This window comes from Pleurotus ostreatus, assembly GCF_014466165.1.
Source record: "Pleurotus ostreatus strain PC9 chromosome Unknown scaffold_1, whole genome shotgun sequence".
Classification (NCBI taxonomy): Eukaryota; Fungi; Basidiomycota; class Agaricomycetes; order Agaricales; family Pleurotaceae; genus Pleurotus; species Pleurotus ostreatus.
The window spans coordinates 4,776,649-4,800,936 of NW_023503156.1; the positions used below are offsets into that span (position 1 = coordinate 4,776,649).

At 53.2% G+C, this 24,288-nt stretch overlaps 6 protein-coding genes across 6 annotated transcripts; 1 reads left to right on the forward strand and 5 right to left on the reverse strand.

Moving 5' to 3' along the window:
- Positions 1-1,641: 1,641 nt before the first annotated feature.
- Positions 1,642-2,496, reverse strand: PC9H_001745 (uncharacterized protein; the record flags this gene model as incomplete). Its single annotated transcript, XM_036771394.1, has 4 exons — positions 1,642-1,705; positions 1,766-1,903; positions 1,961-1,981; positions 2,066-2,496. The coding sequence occupies 4 exons, from the start codon at positions 2,494-2,496 to the stop codon at positions 1,642-1,644; spliced, it is 654 nt and encodes a 217-aa protein (XP_036637239.1).
- Positions 2,497-6,177: 3,681 nt separating this feature from the next.
- Positions 6,178-7,235, reverse strand: PC9H_001746 (uncharacterized protein; the record flags this gene model as incomplete). Its single annotated transcript, XM_036771395.1, has 4 exons — positions 6,178-6,320; positions 6,377-7,000; positions 7,052-7,164; positions 7,216-7,235. The coding sequence occupies 4 exons, from the start codon at positions 7,233-7,235 to the stop codon at positions 6,178-6,180; spliced, it is 900 nt and encodes a 299-aa protein (XP_036637240.1).
- A 4,687-nt stretch (positions 7,236-11,922) lies between these two features.
- PC9H_001747 (uncharacterized protein) lies at positions 11,923-12,574 on the reverse strand (the record flags this gene model as incomplete). Its single annotated transcript, XM_036771396.1, has 4 exons — positions 11,923-11,994; positions 12,049-12,156; positions 12,217-12,365; positions 12,442-12,574. The coding sequence occupies 4 exons, from the start codon at positions 12,572-12,574 to the stop codon at positions 11,923-11,925; spliced, it is 462 nt and encodes a 153-aa protein (XP_036637241.1).
- A 921-nt stretch (positions 12,575-13,495) lies between these two features.
- Positions 13,496-14,881, reverse strand: PC9H_001748 (uncharacterized protein; the record flags this gene model as incomplete). Its single annotated transcript, XM_036771397.1, has 5 exons — positions 13,496-13,844; positions 13,921-14,409; positions 14,476-14,698; positions 14,753-14,809; positions 14,857-14,881. The coding sequence occupies 5 exons, from the start codon at positions 14,879-14,881 to the stop codon at positions 13,496-13,498; spliced, it is 1,143 nt and encodes a 380-aa protein (XP_036637242.1).
- Positions 14,882-17,259: 2,378 nt separating this feature from the next.
- Positions 17,260-19,311, reverse strand: PC9H_001749 (uncharacterized protein; the record flags this gene model as incomplete). The annotated part of the gene is made up of 9 exons (XM_036771398.1): positions 17,260-17,662; positions 17,716-17,934; positions 17,989-18,231; positions 18,284-18,327; positions 18,399-18,409; positions 18,458-18,685; positions 18,738-18,834; positions 18,883-19,152; positions 19,207-19,311. 9 exons carry the CDS (start codon positions 19,309-19,311, stop codon positions 17,260-17,262), a joined length of 1,620 nt encoding a protein of 539 aa, XP_036637243.1.
- A 1,783-nt stretch (positions 19,312-21,094) lies between these two features.
- PC9H_001750 (uncharacterized protein) lies at positions 21,095-22,357 on the forward strand (the record flags this gene model as incomplete). The annotated part of the gene is made up of 1 exon (XM_036771399.1): positions 21,095-22,357. The coding sequence occupies one exon, from the start codon at positions 21,095-21,097 to the stop codon at positions 22,355-22,357; it is 1,263 nt and encodes a 420-aa protein (XP_036637244.1).
- Between the last annotated feature and the right edge of the window lie 1,931 nt (positions 22,358-24,288).

Genomic DNA, 24,288 nt, shown 5'->3' on the forward strand with positions numbered 1-24,288 from the left:
GGCTGTGGTGGTGGTCCTTGTTCTTGTTATTTAGCGTTCTGCATATTGTTCGCGCCTCGAGTCGAGCAGAAGGCAACAACGTGTGCTGAGGTGAAGTGCTCTGTACTCTCACTTGACTCCCACAGTCACCAAGAGCTTTATTGATCACTTCGTGATGCCCTCGGTGTTGGTCTGATAATAGCTAGCACTGTGGCAAACCAACATCCGATGAAGGAATGGAAATACTCCGAGAACATGACTCAAGTCCAACGGTGACTTCGAGCATGCTAGTCATCCATCACTCAGATCACTGACACGTCCGAGTCCTGCAGACTACGACCCACATCACGCTAGGATCCGGATGCAGATAGAGTGTTGGAGGCTGGAGACCATATACCGTCGGGAATATTACAACATGAACGTTTGAGGGTCTGAACGCCGTCTTGGAGCTGGCAAGTCGGCCACCGCATACGTTGACATCACGGCTGACCACTAACAAGTCTTCCAACTTCCAATAGCTTCTACTCCGCCAATTACCCACTCGTTGCGCTCAAAGTCGCCAGACGCACGCGCCGCACTCCCTTTCACTTAGCTCGACTTCGCTCCGCAGCACCCTATTCTCGCATTTGGTGCGCGCTACTATAGTACACGTCGCACGACCTAGGCGAGTACCGCATTACGCCCGCTCCCGAGGCGTCTTCAATGATTGATGATCAGTGAACTAATGATCTAAACAGATACCATTGGAGCGTTGGACTGAACGTATTAGTCCGACAGCGGTCGAATTGCACCACGCACCACCAGACAGCAGGAATGGTGCGTGTTGGTGCGCACGACGCCGTGTAGGGCCGTCGTACGAATGAAAGCATACTCGATCGTAAGTTATTTTCGTCCACCTCCACCTTGACCAAAGTATTTAAACCGCCCCAAGTCTCCCCATTTCCTCAGCAACCTCTAGCCACTCACCAGTAGTAAGTACCTCCTCATCCATCTCCCGTTGCACAGCACTGACGACATTTTTCTCTCCTCCCTCCTCTTGTCTCTTGTCAATTCATCGATGTGACAGGCTTTATACTCGCTAATCACTCACAATGCGCGCCGCTCTTATCCTCCTCGCCTTCGCCGCCGTGTTCGTCGTTGCCAGCCCCAGCGCCGACAAGAAGAAGGCCAAGAAAACCAAGACTCCCGTTGCTGACGTGCCCGCTGCGGACCCGGCCCCTGTCGATGAGGCTGCTGCTTAAACGCTGCTGTATCCAGTGAGTCTTGCATGAGCCTTGATCGTCCCGGAAGGTTAGTGATATTCGTGCTCGGTGCATGGCAGAGTCGTTCTAATGGTGTCGATGTAGTGCTCAACCCGTCCTCTCACATTACCACTTGTACTCGTACTGCGCATATTGTATATTAGTCGTGCCCATACTCATAGTTACGATGACAAGTGTATCCATAATGTCACAATGTGCTATCACTATCGTGTCTACCTCACTGCTAGATTTCTATGTCAATGAGATATCAGATCCCAGAGGCAGCCTCAGGCACATCAGCGGGTAGCATGTATCCTCGCGAATCGCGGCGGCGTCAGCATTTCTGATTATAATTACTTATTACAAGTGTTCGGCAACAGGTAGAGTAGCTGTAGCATTCAGTATCCGGGTGTACCGTTATTCAAGAAGGTGGCAAGTTGATCATGGCGATCTCGCCGAGGGTGTCAGGCCCCGCGTAGCACATACTACGAGCGATCAAGTGAACGATCAGCGGCTGCAAGACGTGCGAGCTTGTAGAGACTTACACTGATGATGATGATGATGATGACGATGGAGGCGGCGACCCAGCACGCATGAGCATCCCATCGCAGGAAAGGCCGCTGATCAACGTTCTGAACGCCGCCCATGTTTGGCTCCTCCAAGCCCGGACGAACGACGCACTCCTAGAGCACAGAAACACGGATGAGAAGACTCAGGGACTGGCGGGCGGCGGGACCCACCGCCTCAGCAACATTGCCCTCCTATATCAGAAGGGAAGCGAAGAGATAGTCAGGCCGCCGGGTCTAGGAGCAGCGTAGACGTGCGTGCGATAATGTGATACTCACCGAAGGACCACGCGCGGCATCGGGGCGCGGATACGGGTGGTAGCGCCTCCGAGTCCTCCTGCTCTCACTGCTACTCCCCCGCTGGCGTCGAGGAGTGCGAATGGGGGGCATCGTAGACTAGCGGCGAGTGGTGTGTGCGTGTCTTGGAGCCGTATTTTCGAGAGGGAAGTGTTTATGAGGGCATGCGTGGTGTGATGGATGTGGCCTATCATGGAATCACGGAAATAAGCTACTAGGATGCCGTATCGCCAATAACCATGAACGTAGAAGAAGACGCGCCGACCTTGCGCCATGCGAAATAGCATCGCCTTGCTGGTATACCGATGTCCTGGGCTTTCCTGTAAAGGGAGGTGCAAGGGCAAAAGTTGCGTTATGGAAGCACGGATTAGAGGGTGTCTTCTATGTTCTGTTTGGTCTGGGCAGATGTACATAGGGATATGTGGATTGGACGCGGTAATTGATGCATGATGGGCTGTGCCTGTCACTGTGTGGAGGACGAAGGATGGTGGATCCAGAAAAGATGGGATTTAGCGTTGATTTAGCGGTCGATTAGCTTCATCGCAGAGTTTGAGGGCGTATATGGATATATATATATATAGATAATGTACCCTCGTATGAGTTATGACTCGTGAAGGTGCTTCTGCTTCAGAAGAGTTCCATGTCGATAGAACACTGGCGGCCTGGGACCGAAAATCCAGCTTCTCAACGGTGGGCAAAATTACCACCGCATGCGCGATCTAGAGACCCGTTGAGCGGCGGCGTAATTGGTGAATTTCAGGCGTACCATCAAGCATCAAGGCTCAAGCAGATATATATTATATATATATATATCAAGGAGCGACAACGACACCGTCTCGTCTGCGCTTCTGCTGAGAGTGATGTCGAATGCTAGTGGATTATGAATTATGAATTATGAGACTGCGATACGGCGGAAGGAGCCCCTGGATGGAGCTAAGCGCCGATTGCGCAGCGTTCCCATCATCCATGTATGTTGCTTGTTGCCATCCCAGCCTTCTCCACCAACTTTCTCGAATCGAATCGAATCAAATCAAATCGAAGTGGGAGAGCCTGAATGTGCAATGGCACGGAGTCTCAACGTTCTCACCCTCGAAGGATGAATTCGAAGCTGCAAAATTCAAATCCACCACGTTCGGGCCCGTGCTGCCTTCTCTTGTTTGTTCAACCTATGCTGCAGCAGTATTACAGATGGACGACCCGAATTCCGAATGGAAGGCTCACTACTGTATCTCTGCCCCGGAGGCTCTGAACTGACGTTCTCTCTTCCTCTTCCTTGATCGCAGACGTTGTCGTGGGTGTCTTCAACATCTTTGACACGCCGAGGACGCAAGACCTACGCATCGCCTTACTCCCCACCGCGCCGCGCGTCCCAGCGATGTAGCCAGCCACGGCGTTCGAATCTCGAAACGTCCTGCGTATTTCAAAGTCCATACGGTGACACGGTCCAGGTGAGCATGCCTTTCGCCTTTCGAACACAACTACATACCGCGCTTCTTGGAGATTTGATTTACGCCGCGGTCTGGCTTTATGCTCGCTTTCGTCTCACTTCCCAACGCGCCGGGCCCACGTCTACAGCTGCCGCATCCTCGTAAGAGGTGGCCGTCGTGAGGATTACGGATTACGTCCTCTTCCTCATCAGCTGCTCCATCCCTGGAATACTTGGAATAAAGGCAGCTCTGGCAGTGACGCGAAGCAAAGGATCCTCGCTGAATCCCACAATCACCAAACCCGCGAGGACGTCCTTCTACATCTACGATGCAGCATGCAGCATGCTGCCCTACCACCCTATGCATCTAGTCGAGCTGATGCCCGCTTTTTGCTTTTTGCTTTTTGCTTTTTGCTTTTTGCTTTTTGCTTTTTATTTTTTGTCGGTACTGATGTTAATGTAATGTTAATGCAAGTGGGGGTTTCCCTTGCCCTCATTCTTATTCTCATTGACACAGTCCCGAATCCAAGTTCAGCAGCACTGGATCGCACATAATATTATCATTTATGTAGTCCTTTCGTCTGCCCTGGTTGTTGGCGCACTGGCGCTTCGCCGAGAACCACACTTTACGTTAAGTATCGATATCGATGGGACAGCGGTTAACCCTAACGTACCCCCGCATCTTTCCATACGATACGTTCAGCATCGGCATTGCTTACACGCCGCGGATCCTGGACACTTTAAACCACGAGTATCATATGTCCACCGCCGACTTGCAATAGAGATTGTAGGATCATACATACATTGGCACCAAGGGGGGGTTCAATGGGTGGGTGCTCCATATAGGTAGGTGGAAAGCCTCTCCAGAGTTCCAGAGTGTCAAGCTTGGCGCAGTAGGTATATGTGCTACTACAAGCGAGGGGCGAGCGATGAGCGATGAGCGGTCACAGAACATGCGATCTAGAAGTCTAGAGGCGACTCGCGTCGGTGACTCTCGACTCTCGTGGCGATGACGGCGTGCAATCTTGGTAGAAATCCCTTTCTGCACATTCGGTGGTTTTTCCGCCGCCATGCGATGCGCTGCCCAAGGGTCTGGATCAAGAGGAATCAACGATACGAAGACTGGTACACGAAAAACGGACGAACCTGTTCATCCTCTACACCCTGCGTCGGCGGGCGAGGTGATGTTCAGCTTTATGACGTATATTCATATAGAGTACGAGATGCACGGTACGCACCACAGCGCGACGATTGCCCGGGTATGGGTATGGGTGGATGGTCCCGCCTCCCGAACATCCCATTACAACCGCCTTGTTGTCGTCGGAGAGTGCGGACGGGTGGCATAATGAGGGTGCGGTATTCAATGGGATGTTTCGCGCGAGGAGGATGAGTGCTTAAGCTTACGCTCGAGGGTGTGGTGGACGGCGTGCCATCTCGTTTATGTTTATGCGTGAGTGCCGAAGGAGAACCATTCTAAAGGAGCATCAGTCCTTCCCTTCCGGCCAAACGGTATCGATGCTCCTGTCGATCCCCCTAGAAATGTCTGAGAGGTGTAGTACGCTCTATGAAAGATGGGTCACATTCGCGAGGCGGTTTCTGTCTGTCCTACCGTAGCTCGGAGATGCTATTGTATTGTACATCGAGAAGAGATATAGCCATCCGTGGAATGTCGTACCGAAGCGTCTACAGATGTAGCAGTGGACTGTGTTGAGTGGTGAAAACGCATTATACAACATAACAGCAGGTTCTGTTGTAGGAACGTCCTTGCTTCCGCAGCGCAGCGTTCCCATATTGCTTCCATGTCATGCCCGATCCGTCCCATTGTCCCTCAGGCTTTTGCCAAGCGAACGAGGATTCTGCGAGGCTGATTCTCATCGAACGGTATTCTCGTTAACGACAGATGTCATCAAACTTATCAACATTGTTCTCCATCCATGTACTCATTTCCAGGATAGCCCGTCAAGGATTTAATGCTATTTCCATTACGCTGCTCGGCGAGCTTGGATGTTTCGGAGGTGTTTACGGCGGCTAAAGGGCAAAGTCATCGTATTTCGTATTTCGCTAGCTGTCTAGGCAATATTACCATGGGGATATCCTCTCTATGAACGAGGGCTTCTGGCCTCCGACGCTGAGGAAAAGCCGGGTCTCCAGCCCACAACGGCGTTTTCGTTCCTGTTCAGTGGCGAATACTGAAGTGATTCATACGACAATGATGTCCGCGAACGTATTGAGTTCATCCCACTTTTCCTCCCCCAACGTACGTCGCATTCAAATAGCGGTGGAGCATGGACTCGTTCACGCTTAGGTCCTGCGTAACCTCCCATCGCGCGCCAATCACGCATTTGAGGCTTGGGGAAGGCAGCCTGGATTCTGACGATCTCACAGCCTTCGCTGGATCCCAGCCTTCTTTGAATGCACTCTTCGCTGGGAGTTGGCGTACTTCCAGGATCGTCTCCATTCCTCAGGCCTCAGCGCTCAGCTCTCAAATGGATGTGGTCACAGATCATGTCGGGTAGCAACTCGGTCCTGCGTCTTGTGTGACGAACGCTTGTTCGAACCTATCTTTGTCTCACACCGCCGTGAGGAATCGCGAAATGGTCCAAAGCCTTCCGTCGATTTGTGCTAGAGACCGTCTAACTAGATGTTGGCGATCGCTAGTACTTTGGTTTCAAATTTCCTGCAAGGCCTTCCAAGTTGCAAAATAATTCTCCAGGCCATCCACCAAACCTGGCTTTCTAGGCGTCCAACCCAGCAATGCCCGGGCCAAGTACGGTCGAAGCAACACCGTAGAAGCAATGGCCTCTTCGAGTGCTTTACTCACCGACAGGTAAGCCTACCTCCTCCACACCAAGCACAAACGGACGTACGGTTAGACGGTTTGATATACACATAAGGCGTCTTCACGCCCGCCAATTCCACCAAGCGCCGGAGGAAGTCGTCCACGGATTCGGTGAAAGCGTTGGCAGCGTCGAATACCCGACCACCGACGATCTGCGCCTTTTCTGACGCTCGTACGAAGAGGTCGGCCAAGTCGTCCGCGTGTACGAGGCTAAATCTTCCTCCCGGCGTGCCATACCACACGACCTTGCCCTCCGATGCCGACCTGAACAGGGGCGAAAGGACGGATCCACCCCGTCCATACACGATTGCTGGCCGGATCACGATGCCATTGAGGTATGTGCTGGTTAAAACGGCTTGTTCGAGGGGTATGCGCCATGTGGTCAATGGGACCGGTTTAGTGAGGGGTGTGGTGTCCGACGTGATGTCCGTGCGATTGTCTCCTTTCACCCACATACCAGACGTGTAGATATATGTGAGCTTGGGGGCGCCGGGGGATCTAGTCTTCGCCGCAGACTCGCTGACGTCGTTGAATATGGCATTGGACGCTTGCTCTAGTTCTGCGAACCCTCCGATGCTTTCGATAACGACGTCGAGTTTGGCGATCAAGTGATGCCACGAAGTTGATGTCGGGTCACCGATGACCGGAATAACTGAGCACGCTATATAAGATGTCCGAAGATACATGGGAGAGAGTGACTCACTTTCTTCGGCCGCTAATTTCTTAGCGTTGGCTTCTGAGCGAGTCATGCCGTACACTGTATGCCCTGCTCGCGCGAGAGCTTGGGATACAGGAAACCCGATGGAACCAGTTGATCTGATAGAGACGTAGTGAGTTCACTGTATCATACGTTGCCGGAAAACTCACCCTAGAACAATGACCTTCATAACGTTGGTCACCTGAGGAACTCGCAGGACGGAATGAAAGCGACAGAAGCTCGATGATGGGTTTTATACCCACACGCGTGATGACACACGGTGATGCGATGACAAATTGTGTAGGAGAAGAATCGCCGCACTGAAAAGCTATTCCTAGATGGTGTAAAGAGGGACAGACCGGCGGAATTAAAAGGTTCTCAAGAGCTTATAACGTGTTAGACTGTATCAGTAGAAGGAGTGTCATATACTTACTACCACACGATTGGCATAGCGAGTCCGCTCTCAACGGTTGATTCCTGGCTGACTCTGTACTTGCTCACTGCATACTGTGAAAGCGACAGGACGTTGCAGAGCAGTGCAGTCACCATTCAAACGCTCACCCGGGTCTCATAGCTTTAAATAACGGTGGTCCGATGATCACTTCAAGGCGAAGATAAAACTGACTTCGAAACATAAACTTCAGCACAAGACGCTTCATTCTGATTGACGTACTCGCAGCTTCGAAGTCGGAATATAGCCGAGCTATGCACTCCGGCCGCGTTGCGCTCTCGAGATTTGAGGAAGTTCCGAAGGGGGGGGGGGAGCAACTTTCGAACCCTATCCACCCAGATATCCCTGCGTCTGAATGGACGTCCGCTACGATCCGTGGCGGCGTATCCGCCCTGGGGTTATGCGGCTGAGCGGGCAGGGAAGGGCCGTGCAGCATCCCGCAATAGCCAATACGGGGGCGTGCGCCTGCCGATTAGCAGCCACTCTTCTCTACCGCAGGACATTTCGCCGAACGATGAAGCGGGTGATTACGCCTAGCTAGCCCTACAGCGAGTTCGGAGTGAGTGGTAAATCTCTGAGATCGAGCCGTACGCACTGTCGGCGAAGAACGTTTGAGAAACGAGGGTAAGGTCGGCATATATATCTACACCACTTGATAGCTTGATACAGCAGCTCGAACCTTCGGAGCTTCGGGGGCGGACGACGTCCTGGTCTTGTGGCCAGACTAGGCGCGTTCCGTCCGCGAAGCTGTCGGGGAAGGTGCCGTGCTGCGCTATTTCTCGCGATGGGGAGCCGGGGGGACCAGAGGAAGAGTAGGGATTGCGAAGGTTGTTTAGAAAACAGGAAGCGCCGCTCAGCATCTCGCGGTACGCCAAAGGGCCAAAGGGACGTGTACATACCGAGGGGCGGCCATCGTAGGGACATTCCGCCAGACCAAGGAGCATACAATCAAGGAAAGAGTAGGTTCGCTGTATACTGACCTTGTCGTTGAAGCCTCACTGCCCGATGGCTTGAAGCTTCGAAGCTTCGGGTGTGGACGACGCCCCGGCCTCGCCGGAATACGTGTGTTCCGTCCGCAAAGCTGTCGGGGAAAGTGGGAGGGTGCTGTAGTGCACTATTTCTTACGATCGGGAGGTATGATATGATGGTACTAGAACTAGTAAGGCGTATCGTAATCGTGGAATGAATGAGCAGTAGATGATTCGGCGGGTGCCACTAGAGGCGTAGGGACTGTGGATGGTAGGGAGGGTGCTATCGAATCGAAGGCGAAGGAAACGAGGGCAAGAGACCTCGAAGCTGGGTGTGCTGAAAGTCGATAAAAGTAATTGGAGTGGCGAGGCAGATGGTCCACACAAGTGCACGTTAGCGCAGGATGATTAGACGTTGAAAGTTGGTGGTTTGGAAGGCGAGATGAGATAAGCGACCCTCTTAACGGAGCGACTCGTGTTATCCTCTAGCCTGCTCTTCGCAGAATCAAACTATTCGGCATTCAAGGCAACCGTAGCCCGCACTTGAACATCCCATCGCGGTGGGCCCATTGTGAGTGCGCTGCGACTCCGAAGTTCGTTATTGAATGGAGTTCCAGCGTTCAGACAGGAAATAGACGTGAATCGCGAGTAACGGGGGATAGTCTGACGGCGCATCGTACTCTCAACCGACCGATCACGTCACTGTGCATTGCATTCGCCCAATGCCTTGGAATTCGAATTTGAGGAATTGTTGTCCTCGCATACGCTGCTACTGATCAGCTCTCAGCGCTCAGCATTCATCCGGGGCTCGTCGTAGTCATGTGTCCTAGATCTGAACCGCGAAGGGGCATGCAAGGAATGGAATGAACGGAGGACACGGGAGCATAGAGAAGGAGGGGCGCCAGTGTTACTATATCGACTTGTCGAAATACTCGCATTCTCCGGCCCACAGACGTGATAACGGGGGATACATCCGCGAGTGGAGGATTTGGATGGTATGATAGCGCCTGAAGCCAGACAGGACTGAGTGGCGCCGCCAGTGTCCATCCTATCTACGTATGCTCATACATCGTTTCAACGCTGCAATCGTTCCGTCAGAGATTCTTCGCGTTCAGCGTTGTGCAGAAAGGGAAGGAGGTCAGTGATTGAAGCGAAACTGAAAAAATGGGTCCCCACCACGGAAGCAGGCGTTGATGCATGATGAATACGCTGATAACGACGAGGAATAGCCCAAAATCCATGAGTCGGCAAGTGTTGTTTAGCCTAGATCTCTAAGCCAAATAAACCAGCAACAGGGGCGTCTCTTCTGCGTTCGTATCATCATCCTTGGTAATTTGACTGGCATCGTCTCTCAGAGTCTCGCAATGACACTCTATCCTACACCTCGCCGCCGCTCCGCCACATGCTGGTCAGATTTTCGCCAACGGATTGCACAAAGTTGATTATCTGAACACCTATGAACACACCTCGGGAGCCGGGATGCTATGTACGAAGGTTTGTTCTGACTCTGAGAGGTGTTCGCGTTGGGAGCAACGACCAATTGTACGCGCTGGTGACGTCGAGGTACGTCTCCCCGATTCCTCCCTCACCACTGTCATTTCCATAGCATGTAGTTCCTGGATAGAAACCACAGCGACTCCGTCAATTCTCAGTCCCTCGCGGACCTCTCTAAGTTGCGATGAATACCAACGATCAGGCTTTGTTACCTTTCGCCGTAGACGACGGGATGTTCAGCTACACGATGTCGCTGATCATCGGTACACTTCCGTGCATGCACGCTCAATCGAACTAGAAGCAACTGCCCAATGGACCCGGCCGAAGTTGAGATAGACTGCTAACGGAGATCGCAGCAGTGCAGAAGGGGCGCCGAAATCGAAACTGCGCGCTGAAGCGCTGACGGTGCAGCCGTAGCGTACGTATTTTCCCGTATAGTCACCTGTCGATGACTTTGACTTATATCACCCGTAACAGCCACCTCACGATCCACCCACCGCATTCCTGTATGACCAGTCATATGAGTCTGGTTCTATAGAAAAAAGATGAGGAATGGATAATTAATATGGATTTGTTGGTAAGTACCCATCCGCTACCGCACCGTGGATGTACCAACAGAATAATCGACGTAGGAGCCGAATTTCCTTGACCGCCATGTTGTTGACAAGTCATGAGTGACGCTTCGCCATGGATGTTTCGAAATCTCGGGCCCCTTGCTCGGCATCCACGAGAGACGTGATCATACGGATCTCCTAGGACAGAAACACCCCGGCTTCATGTGTGGTGTGACGGGGATGCTTCTCCGTGAGTTCCCATGAAGGATCCAACCATACAATCCGAATACAATCCGAATACAATCCGAGCCCTCGAGAGGAAACACCGATCGGCAATAGCGCATACGTCTTCTGCTACGCGCCACTGAGACAAACGGCATTTCGTGGCCTGGAAATGGCATGGAGCGCGGTCGATTTTGATGCATTGGAACCTCGGGATGGTTGTCGGTCGGAGAGGGAGAAATTGCGAAGTGGTAAGGCCTGAGAGCGCTGGACGTTGAACGCTGGACGCTGAGCGTTCATGAAGATGACTTCAACCACCAGGCCAGCAGCCGGGCTGGTGCGTGCATACGTTGACCTCACAGACGGCGGGGGAGGAAGAAAGCGAAAGGCGAAGAATGAAGCCTAAGGGGACTTTTTATTATTTGCCCAGCAATATCTGATCCGCCAAACAACCCAGTCCGTGCGCAACCCTCGGTGATTCCGCCAACCACTCAAGGTGCGTTCTATGTTCACAACTCCTCGTACGTCCATCAGGACTGACGTCTCTACCTCTACTCCCCAATAGCTGTATGCGTTGCGTCTATCACTTGACGACAGGCCGACGATTGGGCGTACCAATCGCCTTCAGCTGCACGCATAGTCAAAAACTTACCCAGTGGGCTTGTTGCTAAACTACGATGTGGCTTTCGATGCTCCTCATGTGCAGTGGATGCCCGACGCTGGGTGCTTCTAGTGACGCATGAGCACATCACTCCTTCATCCGTCGCTCCTTCCATGGTAGATGATCCGCCTCTATCCATCCACCTTGATGCATTGATGGGTCAGCTTCACGCACGATCGTAGGAGGATGCGCGACACTGCGTCAGGATCAGGATGAGGTTGCGGAAGCAATAACGGTTGACATGATTGCAATGGGTACCATCTGAAGTCTATCTTGCTCGATGTTGATGTGCTTCCTCCCACTGGCCTTTTGCGCGCGCAAGACAATATTCATTCAGACACAGAAAACAAGTACTACAAGATTCTAGCAGACTACGAGCCGGCCTACATTTGCGAGGTCGTTGTAAGCCCCTCGTTCTATACAGACTGTGAGTAGATCACTTACCGAGCCCCAGTCAGCTATTTCTTGCTACAAACAACGGTCATCTCAATCATTCATTGGGCGGCCGGATGCTACTCGTACCTCATTCAAGCACCGAAAGCGCTAATAGAATACCCAGCCTCGTTGGCATTTTTAACTTCATCGTCACTTGCGAGCCCCTGCCGTATTCAAGGTTACGCCCGAGGAAAGTCGGATTCAGTAGTTATGCTTACCAAAAACACCCTGCTGAAGAGCTGCGCGCTCAGCTCGCTCGTGCAGATGTCGTACTTGTGGAGGAAGTTGGTGATCACGTCTGGGAAGCAGTTGATGCACGGGCACAGCTATGGGATTTGTGTCAGGCAGGCGAGTTACGGGAGTTCGGAGGCTACGCCTTTGTTTACCTCGCTCGTCGGGATGCAGCCGACGACGCACAAGGGGTTCCCTGTAATCACACATTTCATGAGGCAAGCAGATGTCTTGCCAACGGTCTTGAGGCACTTCCAGCCACTGCAACCACTCTTTGCGAGGCCATCGAAGACGACGGGGCCGTCTGTACAAAGGTATTGCAGCTCAGTTTGTGATGTGTATTCGATGGGGGAGGGGGGAGAGTGTGGCAAGGTACGTACATTCCTTGTGGATGGCGTGTTCGAAGTCGTCTGATACGTCCATGTTCAAGGCATTGTTACCTGGGTCGACCGCGGCAATGTTCTTCAGCGTGAACATCGTAGCAACAAGGACGAAAGCTGATGAGAAGCGCATTTTCTTGCGAAGTGTCTGGGGTGGGTGGTGAGTAGGATAAGTGTGTGAGTGGCAATGCTGCTCTGCTCCCTGCTTGACTGAGTATTTATACCTAGTCGGGGGCTGCAATTTTCGCCCGGACAGAGGCGCCTGTAGTGAGACACTTCCATGGTTTCTAGACTTGGAAGAGGGTTTAGTGTCATAAAGCACGGGCAGCGCTGTTTGACAACAGACAAGTTTAATGTCTGATCCATAGCCAAGGTGTGAAGCTGCCGAGCGGCGGGCCAAGAAGAGGGGTCCATCCTTGCGTTGGAAAATGTACGGCTCCACAACGGCTCCCACTCATGGATGCTTCAGGCAAGCTATAGCAGATCAGGGACGTATATGCCTCGGTATGTCGGTCAATCCCATCTGTGACTATTCGGCCAAGCGTAGGCAGCAGTGAGCATGCTCTGTCGTGTTTGCTTTTCAGACCCTCGAATCGGCACATGGTGAACCTTTGGTAACAACCTCGATTTGCCTTCTAGCCGATGCCAGCCAGATATCATAAAGTACTGTCAAGTGTACATCCGAAAATTTATCTGCTCGAGCACATTACCTACATTCGGCCTACGTTGACACCCGTACTCTGAGTGAGTGTGCATAAAAAGCCTATACGAATCAGCCCTCAGGTCAGCTGGGCTACCTACGCTAACATGTATCTAATTTGCTTCAACACGTAACATGTATAGCTGACATCTTCCTTCTCTTGCTCTGACTGGCTGCCAGATAGACAAGTACCTGGTGGCTCAGGTGTTCAAGTAACCTGTAGCAACAACATGTAGCAGAGTTTCCCTCTTGATGGGGTCCGCATTAGACGTCTAGTAAAATGATTACAGCTGATATCCAGATGGACGACTGTCACTTTGTCTCCTGTACGGCTAACCCGAAGCCATCCTATACCTATGCGAGAGGGATGACTACGCCTTTACCCCAGGGCCCGACGCCGAACGGCCCCACAACCTTCGCGTCTTCCCACTCCGCCTCGTTGACGAAAGGCAGCTCGAACCCCTTCGGCACAGTCTGTATCGCCTTCCAGCTGCCATCAGTAACGACCGTCTGATTCGAGCCGTCGTTGTATGTGATGAGGATGGTCGCGAGGACACCAGCAGGGCCCCCGATGTTCCCGGCGCTGATGGCGAATGTGTTGAAGGTGGGGTGGAGATTGAGGATGGTCCACGCCTGGCTGCGGGTGTAGCTGTTCCCCGCGCCGACCTTCTCCCCGTTGACATACAAAGTGTAGGAGTCATCACTACGACATCCGATATCCGATATTCGATCAGCATCCAGCGAAAACGGTGCTGGGAAAGATGTATGGTAGGACTCACACGATGATCAGCACCGTAGCCGACACCGCCACTTTCGCGCACTCGTTGACCGTCTTGCGGAAGGCGCGAACGCCCTTGGGGGCGGCGCCGTTCTTGTGGTCTGACGACCAGATCCACTTCGAGTCGTTGAAGCCCAGGACGGGGGGCAGCGCCACCGCGCCCCAGCGCGTCTTGGCGTAGATCCCCTGCAGCGCGGCGAAGCCCCACTTGCTGTCGTCCGTGGCCGGGAGCTGGAAGTCCTTCGGGGGCGCGGCGCTCGCGACGGTTCTCCACGTTTCGTCGGTGATGAAGGTCTCGGTGCTCCCGTCGGCGTAGTGGATGAGGATCGATGCGATGACGCCTGCGGGGCCGCCTGGGGGGATGTTTCCGCCGGCGATGGCGAAGAGGTTGGAGGACGGTCGCAGGGCGGCGTAGAGCACATGCCCCTTGGTCCATCCCGCGCCTGCACCGATCTCAACACCGTTGACGTAGAAAACATGGGTATTGTCGCTGGTGGATTGCTCGACAGTTAGCATCGAGCAGCACGTACGGGAGGGCGGGCAGAGAAGGACTCACGATGCTACGATGATTGTCGCGTGGACGGCGCACTTTCCGCAGGGGGTGACGATGTTCTTCCTGAATGCACGCACGCCCACGGGGTTGACGCCACCCGGGACAGGATTCTCGCCCGTCCAGATCCACTTGGACACATTGAAAGACGGTGGTTGGAACGGACCTGGGGGTGCAGTGACCTTGCACGACGGGATCTTGTCGGCAATGTTCTCTGCGTCACCGCACACTGCAGGACGGACGATCAATGGAGATGAGAGCGACTGGACGGAGATATACATACGCTGCCTGTCTGGAGCAGCTGCGACGATTAGTGCCGCAAAGAATGTAAAGGCGACGGCTGATCAGCACAGTGTTAATGTTAGGGAGGCGAGCACGTCGTAAAACGAATTGACTTGCCTGCGATGATCATGGCTCTTCGGGAACGAGAATCTGAGCTGTGCTAGGTATCTAGCGGCCAACACAAGGGCCTTTATAAGAACAGGTGGACCACGAGTCAGCCCATTTGGCAAGACTGCCATTGATTGAATTCCGCAGGTAAGCGTGAGTACTGCTCTGGGCTTGGGACTAGTATCCGCCGTGCAATCGTCGCGCATGAGCTATTGCAAGTACTAATATCATGCATATTGACGTTCGAGGAGACGCACAACTCGCTCCGTCCCAGCCTATTCCCCCTCGAACACCTAGCTTTATGGCTCTAGCTTAACTGTCCTCGATGTACGCCAAATCGGACTGGAGGCTACTGCGAGTACGCGCGATGCGCATCACGCAATCGCGCTTGCGCTAAACGCTAGGCCGTGACTGCAAACACTCGAGCGATTGCCATAGCCACGCTAAACTGCAGCCATTGGGAGCTAAGCTAGCGTCTTCCCCGCTCAAAAGGGGATAGGGCACCCGCGCTGATACTATGACCATCCATGCCTACTGTCAAAACTTGAGAAAGCGCTTTAGCGAGCAAGCTTCGCTGTTTTTGCACACAATTTCCAGGAGTTTAGCGGTTGGCGTCGGGACGTAGTAGTTAATGAGATGCAGGTGTCAACCGTGGGAAGTTCTAAAACACTTTCGCGTTGGCGCCTGGCACATCCTTTCGTCTTCTACACGTCCCGCGCTGAATTCTGTACTTGGCGTGTCATCTACAGTGTTCTGCAATATTCTCCGCCCTACTTTGACCACGATGGCTGCCACAGTAAGCTTTGGAAAGAGGCACATGCAAGAACAAGTGACTTGGAGAAGATAGTCTCCGAAAGTCAAGCGAAGACCATCATCGATAGATTGGAAGTTCAAGTTGCTGACAAGAACTCACGCTTGGAGGCGCGATCCTTAGATCAGGGCGTGCGATGCACTATGGCGATAGAGGCGGTTTGCTCATGTATGGCAGCGTATGGTGCGAGTCGGGGGGGGGGGGGGGCTGATAGGTATGGTGTGTCATTGGACGGTAAGTAATTCGATATTTGAGGCTTGAATAGTTCATCAATTTCTCGTCTAGGTGTAGACCGGCGCGTAGTCGCGGTAGAAGTGCAGCGCATGCGTAAGCATAAGCATTGGGAGGCATTTGCCCACCTTGTACTATGCTATTTCCAACGTGATCTCGTTCTCGGCCTGACTGTCGCCCCGCAAGCAATGGGCCACCACCGAGTATTTAGCTGCATTGGGGTTCTGCCTTCTTCGGGACTGCACTATGGAGTTGCAATTGACGATGTATCCCCTCGTTGTACGTTCCGCGATCTCCTTTATGTAATGTATCAAATACCTGAGGCGTGTTTCCTCCAGCCCCCAGGTCTCACCAAAGCCAGGTCCCTGCCATCGCTGACGATCGCAGCGCGTTAACAACATCAATCATCTCACTCCTACCCATAGGCGGACGATGCAGTACCAACCCTAGTATGTCTTTCAATGTCGCTTGCAGTTTCGCCCAGTTCACAGCCCGTATGTGTCCTTCTAGTTGATAATGGTAGGCACCTAGAGGACTGAGCGTCTTTCGTTCATTCTTCGTATCTATGATGGGTCTTGTCGGCTACGATAGACAGTTCATTTCGCGCCATGCATCCTGGTGGTACCTTCATCCAACATCTCTGCGCGAGATCCTGGTAAACTCTCCTCCGTATCACTCGACAATGGAAGCAGGCGCGCCGTGGCCGCTCATCACGACACGAACCACCCGGCGCATGCATTATGCGAGATTCAGCAGTGGCGTGTACATCCCAAACGCCCCGCAGTCCGAAAAGCAGATATCCTGGACTTGACTGCTGCCTTCAGGCGTCGGTGTCGCACTCTACACTCCAGCTAGCATATGTCCCCATCTCGTGCCAGCATGCCGCGCCAAGGCATCCCGACATCGTCGCCTTGGACGCCATGCCCGGCATCGTGGCTAGTCTGACCCCGGCTCCCGGCGACGAGACTAGGGGCCGTAGGGGCTTGGTAGGCGAGTAACGGTGACCAGCAATCTGGTAGAAAAGGCGAAAAGTGGCAGGCTCGGTCATACCGTTCGTTTCCTGCCTTGATGAGGGAAAATGGTGGGCGATACGATTTCTCGTCGGGTATGGTGGTTTACGGTATGGCATCCTCGGGCTAGTGCTGATATACCTGTCGCACAAAGTCCTACTATTGGACGTCGCGAAGGATAGTGAGACGAAGAGAGTATGTCATGTCTTATCAACGGGCGATTAAGCTTGACAAGAAAGCTTCTGCGGGAAGGTGGAGTCAGTTGCGATTGTTTTTATTCAAACTGTCGCCTAGTCGTTGATGTTGTTGCTAGACATGTATTACGTGTACGCAATAGAATAACGGCGCCTACGATACAATCTCCAACTTTGATGCGCACCTCTGCGCGCGAGGAGTTTGCTCAGGGCTGGATATGTAGCCACGGGTGCCCTTCGCAAACGATTCCATCCCCTGCCAATTGTCCAACTTCAGCACCTTCTCCCAATCCCCTCCGTTCTTGATCCCGTAGTTGAAGCGCCAGTACGTATTGTCCTCTGGGAACACCTTCCTCGCTTTCTCGTGCGTGTTCTCGCAGTCCGTAGCAATGCTGGACATCGTCTCCACGACTCCCTTGAGATATGCAACGCTGCCGAAGAAGCCAGGTCGAGGTGGCAGGTGGAGATTGGGACCATGGCCCGTGCCAAGGGTTAGAAGGCAGCGCGTATTCATGAGACGCTCTACTCCGAACTCGTGGTAAGCCTCGCCGAGCAGCCTAATCGCAATCAGCATGTCGCTAGCAAGGACGAAGGAAAGGGAGCAGCTCACAGCGCAATCGGATTGTTGTAGAGAAGGCCCCCGTCAACCAGTTCGGTGCCGTTGATGGTGATGCTCGGTAGGAAGGTCGGTGCTGCCGATGTTGCGCGGGCAGCTTGCCAGATGGGTATGTCAAGAAACTTGTCGACGTTGGCGAATTTAGCCGATTTATAAGTTCGAAGATGCTCCGGGGTTTTGCTTAGGTTACTAGCCTCGCCGGCGACGACGAATCTAATGTATTCAGATGTCAACAAAGTTCTAGGAACCTAGGGTAATGCCACGTACACCTTGCAATAATGATCTGGGGATTTGGAAATCATTGTCTCGTCCCCGGGGCTGTACTGTTTGATGATGGCCTTGATGGCAGATTCAAACGTGTCAGCACCGTATGCGTAACCACTTGCAACTCGTTTTGCGGCGGTCGCCTTGTCACTATTCCACTCGAAGATCTGGGAGGCGAACTTGTTGTAGGCCGCAATACACTGGGGGATGGACATGCGAAGACGACCAAGCATCAATGCGATCAATCTGAACGCCGAGGGTGAGTACAACGAGAGGTGTTACGGTCTGTTTTCCTTACCCTCCGGTGCTCGTACCGCAGATCATATCAAAGTAGTCGCAGGGCTTCGTGTGGGGTTGTGGGTGAGCTTGAGCATGATGTTCTCAAGGATGACCAACGACGATATCCCCCGTACGCCGCCACCGTCTATACAATAACATTAGGGACTGTAGGAGGGATACGAAAGAGTCTTACCGATGGATAACAAGCGGAGCGGGGCTCCGTCTCTCTGGCGAGCAAGATCTCCTCGAATCGCCTCACCGGGGAGCATCATCTCCCGGACGAGCGAGTACGCAGGCTTCTCCCCCTCCTCCGTCCTATCGTCCAGATAGCCAGTCAGGAGAAGCTCGATCTGTTTCTTCAGCTCGTTCATCTTCCTCTTCTCTTCGAATTGTGCCGCATCAAAGGAGGGAAGTTCGTGGCCTGGACAGTCACTGTGAGCCTTATAGAGCGGTGGAGATGATAGCGACCTCACCAGTTTTCTCAAGGCGGAACTCGAGATAGCCACTTGAGGCATTGTTCTCCCATCCAAGGAAACGCGCGCAGACCATGACGGCAAGTACATCCCCGGGCTAGTATCAATCAGCGGACACACTATCCTCAACGGTCGTGATTCTTACCTGGAGGACTTTGAATAAGTCGTCTTCCTGATCGAAGATTTCTCCAGCAGTCGTTGTATCCTGTCCGAATCCGATGACGTTGCAGTGACTGCGCCAAAGGCAGGTCAGTCCATCTCGAACGAGAGGAGTCGTGGACTCGGGAGATTCGAGGATCGCTACGTCGAACCAGCTCCAGCTGCCTTGGTCAGGGAACGAGGCGTAGCCTTGATCGTGAGCAGTAGTTTGCAGCTGAATACGAGAGACCCTTTCAAGGAAAGATTTCTCGAGAGGCTGATAATTTTAAACGGTCAGCATGGTACATTTGACGTGACACAGTGCACTCACAGGCGTCTTGAACCAGATTTTGGACGCAAGTTCGTTGGACTTCGCTTCGGCGCGTTCCGGCCCGCTGGAAGAGATAAAGCAACATTCAGTGCGTGTAAAAGACATTGTGTTTACTGGAGAATTTACCTGTGAAGACGCTGACCTTTATAGTGCACTCGTCCTTGCGCACGACACCCTTTTCGACGGAAACCATACCTCGAGGCACCGCAAGAGACCACGAGCGGTGGCCGCTCAACTTGCGCCCAACTTCACCGCAGAGTATTTGTCGGCGTTCTTAAGCTTGCGAGACGCTTATGCCGCTATGTTCCTGTTGTTTAACCTCAGAACAAAGATGGCAGTCAAGAATGGGAAAGACTCACGAGTCTGTGTATTCAGGTCCCAGGGACGGTGTCCGTAAGTGGGAGCTCGGAGAAGTTCCCTGGCCGATTGGTGGGACGAAAAGCCGGGTTGTACTTCATTTGTTGCATCGCTTGCAGTACCATGAACTGACGTTCTTGAACACGCCCTGGCAAGCGGAGCACGTTCAAACCCCAAGACCCTGCCAGTCGCGTGGACCACGCTCCGCCCGACTGCGTTCATGGAGAGAAACGACACTACATTGCGATCCGGTCCTAACCTTACGGCTGGCCATTCTGATGGGATTCAGCGGCAAGCTTCGAGGTTTGAAGTCGAGCGCTGCCGGGATCGGATGTCGGGTTTGCGCGTCTGTGAAGTATGGTCGTCAGTTGGGAAGACGGCGGCAGCGAGAGCATCGAGAACGAACCGACATGCCATTGTCAGAAGAGAGGAGGGTGGCAATCACGTTTCATCGAAACCGAGATGTCACGTTGGCGTGCTGATCGTGCACGGGCCGTTATTGCCAGCTTGGTATAAAATGCGGCGCAGATCCCTGCGTGATCCCTTCTTCCTCTCTCTCTCTCCCTTCCCTTCCCGCGCCCTCCTTCGCAGTGTCTCGTCGCTTGCACGGCCTTCGTCGACCTCCGCTGCTGTAAATGTTCAAACGTTCATTGGTCACCTCCCAGACATTCATCGCAATCTTCCTTTCCATAATATTTTCTGCGAATCATGCCCGTTTCGCCTCAGCCTTCCCAGATTCAATTTTCACTTCCACTCCCGCCATTTGTCATCCAAAGACTAACGATAACCGTGAAAGGTGCGTGGGTGAAAATGTATCGGTTCGGTGTTCTTCCGGCACGTAAACGGAAGACAATACATCACTGTATTTGTCGCGAGTATCTAACTGAGACGAGCTACGTAAGTAACGAGAACATCCAGTAAATTGCGACAGAAGACTCTGCCAACCGATATGACATGGGTGGCTCGCCCTCAACGAGAGCCCTTGTGTCAAAGGCAATGCGTATTGAGGAGATAGGTAGGCGTTAGCGTGGAGAGTAGCCCCAGCGTAACGAGTCAACGTACACAGAGAAATCAACCTTGAATGAGCTAGAGGCAGTATTGACTGCAGCAAAGTACGCTCACTGATACGCCTATCGTGAGTTCTGTCCGGCGTTGGTGTAGCCTCAGGCGGCCTCAGGCCTCAGATAGCTTTGATGGCCAGCTTGAAGGCAGTGAGCTGTGTAACTGAGTTCGGTTTGCTCTTGAAGTGTGAAGGTATGTGGGTGGCACGCGAGACATGGCTTGATATTTCGTCCGCAAGTTGATCGAAGTTCAGTCGAACGGTAGGGCGCTTAGTCACTTAGTCACTCCTTGTCTTTTCCACCGCGACTGAGTTGCGAAAGCGGCGCGCACAGTGACCTCCTGCGGATCGATTTGAGGGCGCCATTTTGTCATCCAACGACGAACTCGAGCCGTGTCGACGGGGTAGGCGACAGTCGGGTTGCAATTGCGAGGAACTACTTCGATACACACGCAGGTATTTGGTCTCCAGATGTCCAGCTTCTACTGCCTACCTTCTGAGCTCCTACGGATGATATGCAAACTCAGCGAAGCTTCCGAAGCTTCCACGCTGTCCTCTCTTTCTCAGACTTGCCGCAAGATCCACGCCATCACCAACCCGATCCTCTTTAACACCGTATCCTTTTCCCGCGATGCCATCACCCGCGACTTCCCTCCGCGCCTCCTGGATGCCCTCCAGGGTCTCTCTGAAAGCCCCCGCCTCTGCACGCACATCGTCAGCTTCAACCTCCTCGGGACCTTCCCATTCAGCCACGTCACAACGCAATACGTGGACGCCATCCTCCGACACGCGCCCAACCTCAAATCCCTCTCCTTCCAGCTCCAAGACCACGTACGGAGCCCCCTCCCTGCCGTCCTCTGCGCCAGCAACCCCCCGTTCTCGCTCGAACGGTTCACATGGTCGGCCCCCATCAGCGACGCGCGGTTTATCACCGAGTTCCTGCCCACCCAGCGCGATCTCTTGCACTTGGCGCTCCTCTGGCCTCTCAATGCGCTCCCAGCTCTACCACCGGAATCGCTCACGAAACTACGCGTCCTCGAAGTCGCGTCGTCCTCCCTCGCGTCGTTCTCCGCGCAGAGCAAAACTGTGCGGTATTTCAAGCTGGTTCATGCTTCTGGGGTTGTGGCTCTCCGTGAGCCGCTACCGTCCGTCCGTGTCCTGAGCATCGGCAGGCTGCGGAAGCGCGGCACCCTTGATATCCTCCCCCAATTGCCCAACGTGGCGTATCTACAAACCATGGCAAGTGATGCATGCATGCATATCTGCCCCGCAATATCCTCGCTCATCTCATCTCCCCGCATCCAGTCCCAGTTAGCGGACGAGAGCCTGCTCTGCCTCGTGCACACGCGCATTCCGCTGCGCTGTATCCGGTGCACCGACCTCCCCGAGCCGGAGTACGTCCCCTGCATGGGGGGCATCATCGCCCGCCTCTTCGCGTGCATCCCGACGCTCGAGTGGGTCGAGCAGCGCTTCGCCCCGGCCTACAACGAACACACGTGTCTGCGGTGGTACCGCGATCGCGCGAGCCCGGCCCTGGTTCAGTGGGACGACTGGCAGCATGCGTGGCTGGACGACTGGCACGAGGGCGGTGCGGTGCTGCTTGATGCGGTGCCGATGAGTGTTGGGCAGCTGTATGGGCCCCTCACCCCGCCGCCCCTCCAGGAGATCTACAAGTTGCTTCGCGAGCATGCGCGCAAGCCTCGGATTTTCAGAAGACGGTATGACGTCCGGTAGCTTTTCGACCACTCGGCCGACGCTGTGAGTAATTCGAATGTTGCGTGCGCTACCCCTCCAATCCAATAATCAAATTCATTGTATCAGAGCATCTAGAGTCTGCTACAGCAATAGAATAGAATTATAGAATCCACACTGAACGACCTGTCAATTCTATTCAGGAAGGGGTGAAGTTAGATATACCTAATTTCTTCGGGCAAGTTCAGTCGTGTTTCGTTGGGATGATAGTTCGCAATAGCATGGGTGCGGTACCTATCAAGTTGCCCTGCACGGCGCGCTCGACGACGTGAACGACTCCAAGAGTCCGTCGCCGCAGTGGGACTTGTCCAGCACATCCCCGACATCCCCGACAACGGCGAACTCCCAGTGAACAGAGCCCACTTGCTCGTCGCTATACCATCGAAACCATCGACACCACCGATACGGTCATCCACGTTCGCATACTCGCTCGCATTCCGCCATTCCGCCATTCGACTGCGCTATTGACGCGTCCATCGAAGCGTACCCAGAGTAACGATAATGATAATAGTTCCTCAGTAGCGTTCGTGTCGACTGCGATGGGCTACCGGCTACGTGTTCTGCATATGCATGAGGCCCAATTCGTCCCGCATTCCAAGCACACATTCGGGGTTTTCAGGCTCATGAAAGTTCGAGAAACCACCAATGAGGAGGATATGGTGTACTCCGCGCTCTCTCTTCTGGGCGTTCGAACTGAATGTCAATTACGGCGAAGGGTTCAGTCAGGCATCCTATCGTCTCCAAGGAGAATGCCTATCGCTTGGTGGAGGTCACCAGCTGCTCTTCTGTCATGGGCAGAGTTTCCCTTGGAGTTCAATGCTTTCGGGCGGCTTCATGCATTTCCTCGACGCCGAAATAATAGATCTTCAGGGCCTATCTGACCATGAAATCCACTTCATGAGCGATGTAATCATACAATTGATGATGTCCTTTGTGCAATCTCCCACACGAACGACACAGGCATAGCACTCGCCGACAGCCTGAAGATATTCATCGAGTTCAACGTCGATTACGCCAATTCCAACCCATTGGAACTGCAGTTTGGTCGGTTTTCTCCTTACAGTTCTCAGTCTGCAGGGTATTGCGCTATCCCTCGTCGGACTGTAGTGAAAGGAGGGTGTACCGACGTGTTGAGAGGGTGTATTTAATGCCTGGGCAGGAAAAGTTGGATCACAAGTCCCCTGAATGGGTATATATAGATATACATCGTTTGCGGGTTGCGCAGGAAATATACAATTTTTCAAGAGCCGCGGACAGGTTCCCGTAATTCTATCCAACTGCCTTGGAACCCAGCCTCACAAGACGTCGGCAAATGGTCCTGATCTTCACGCGATATAAGGCAATCCATCAAGCCCACGTCACGCAACGCGTGCAACGACACTCGCACTGCGAATTTAACGACCTTGTTCTCCTTTAAATCGTTTGCGGTAGGCTCGTCTACATAGAAGTCCAGTATTCACTTGTCAGTTAGCAAAACGGACGCGCACGATATATTGCGCAATATTGAAAGAAAGCTCGAACCGGGTCCGTTCGTATTTCGCTGGCTAGGGGCTTTGTTCCGTTCGATTCTTATCATTTCCATGCACGGCTTGCCGACTAGTGAAGCGAACCAGCCGTGAAGCTTTGGGGGGCCACTTAGGTTCGATCTGGCGCCGTCAATCCTGAATCCCACCCTCCTGCTGGCTTAGTTCGATCTCGGTGGCATCGGTGTACACATTAAACTGCGATGATATTCAATGGCCTATCTTCCAGCACAAACGAACCACTGATCCATTGGAATGACTTGTCATCTGACACGAACGGGTAATTATGGCGGTGATCCCACGGAAGGGTTTCAGCGAAACGTTAATCGCGTGTATGTGATGGGCAACTCACCGTATGGCAGCGCTATAAGTAGACCAGGGGCGAAGTTT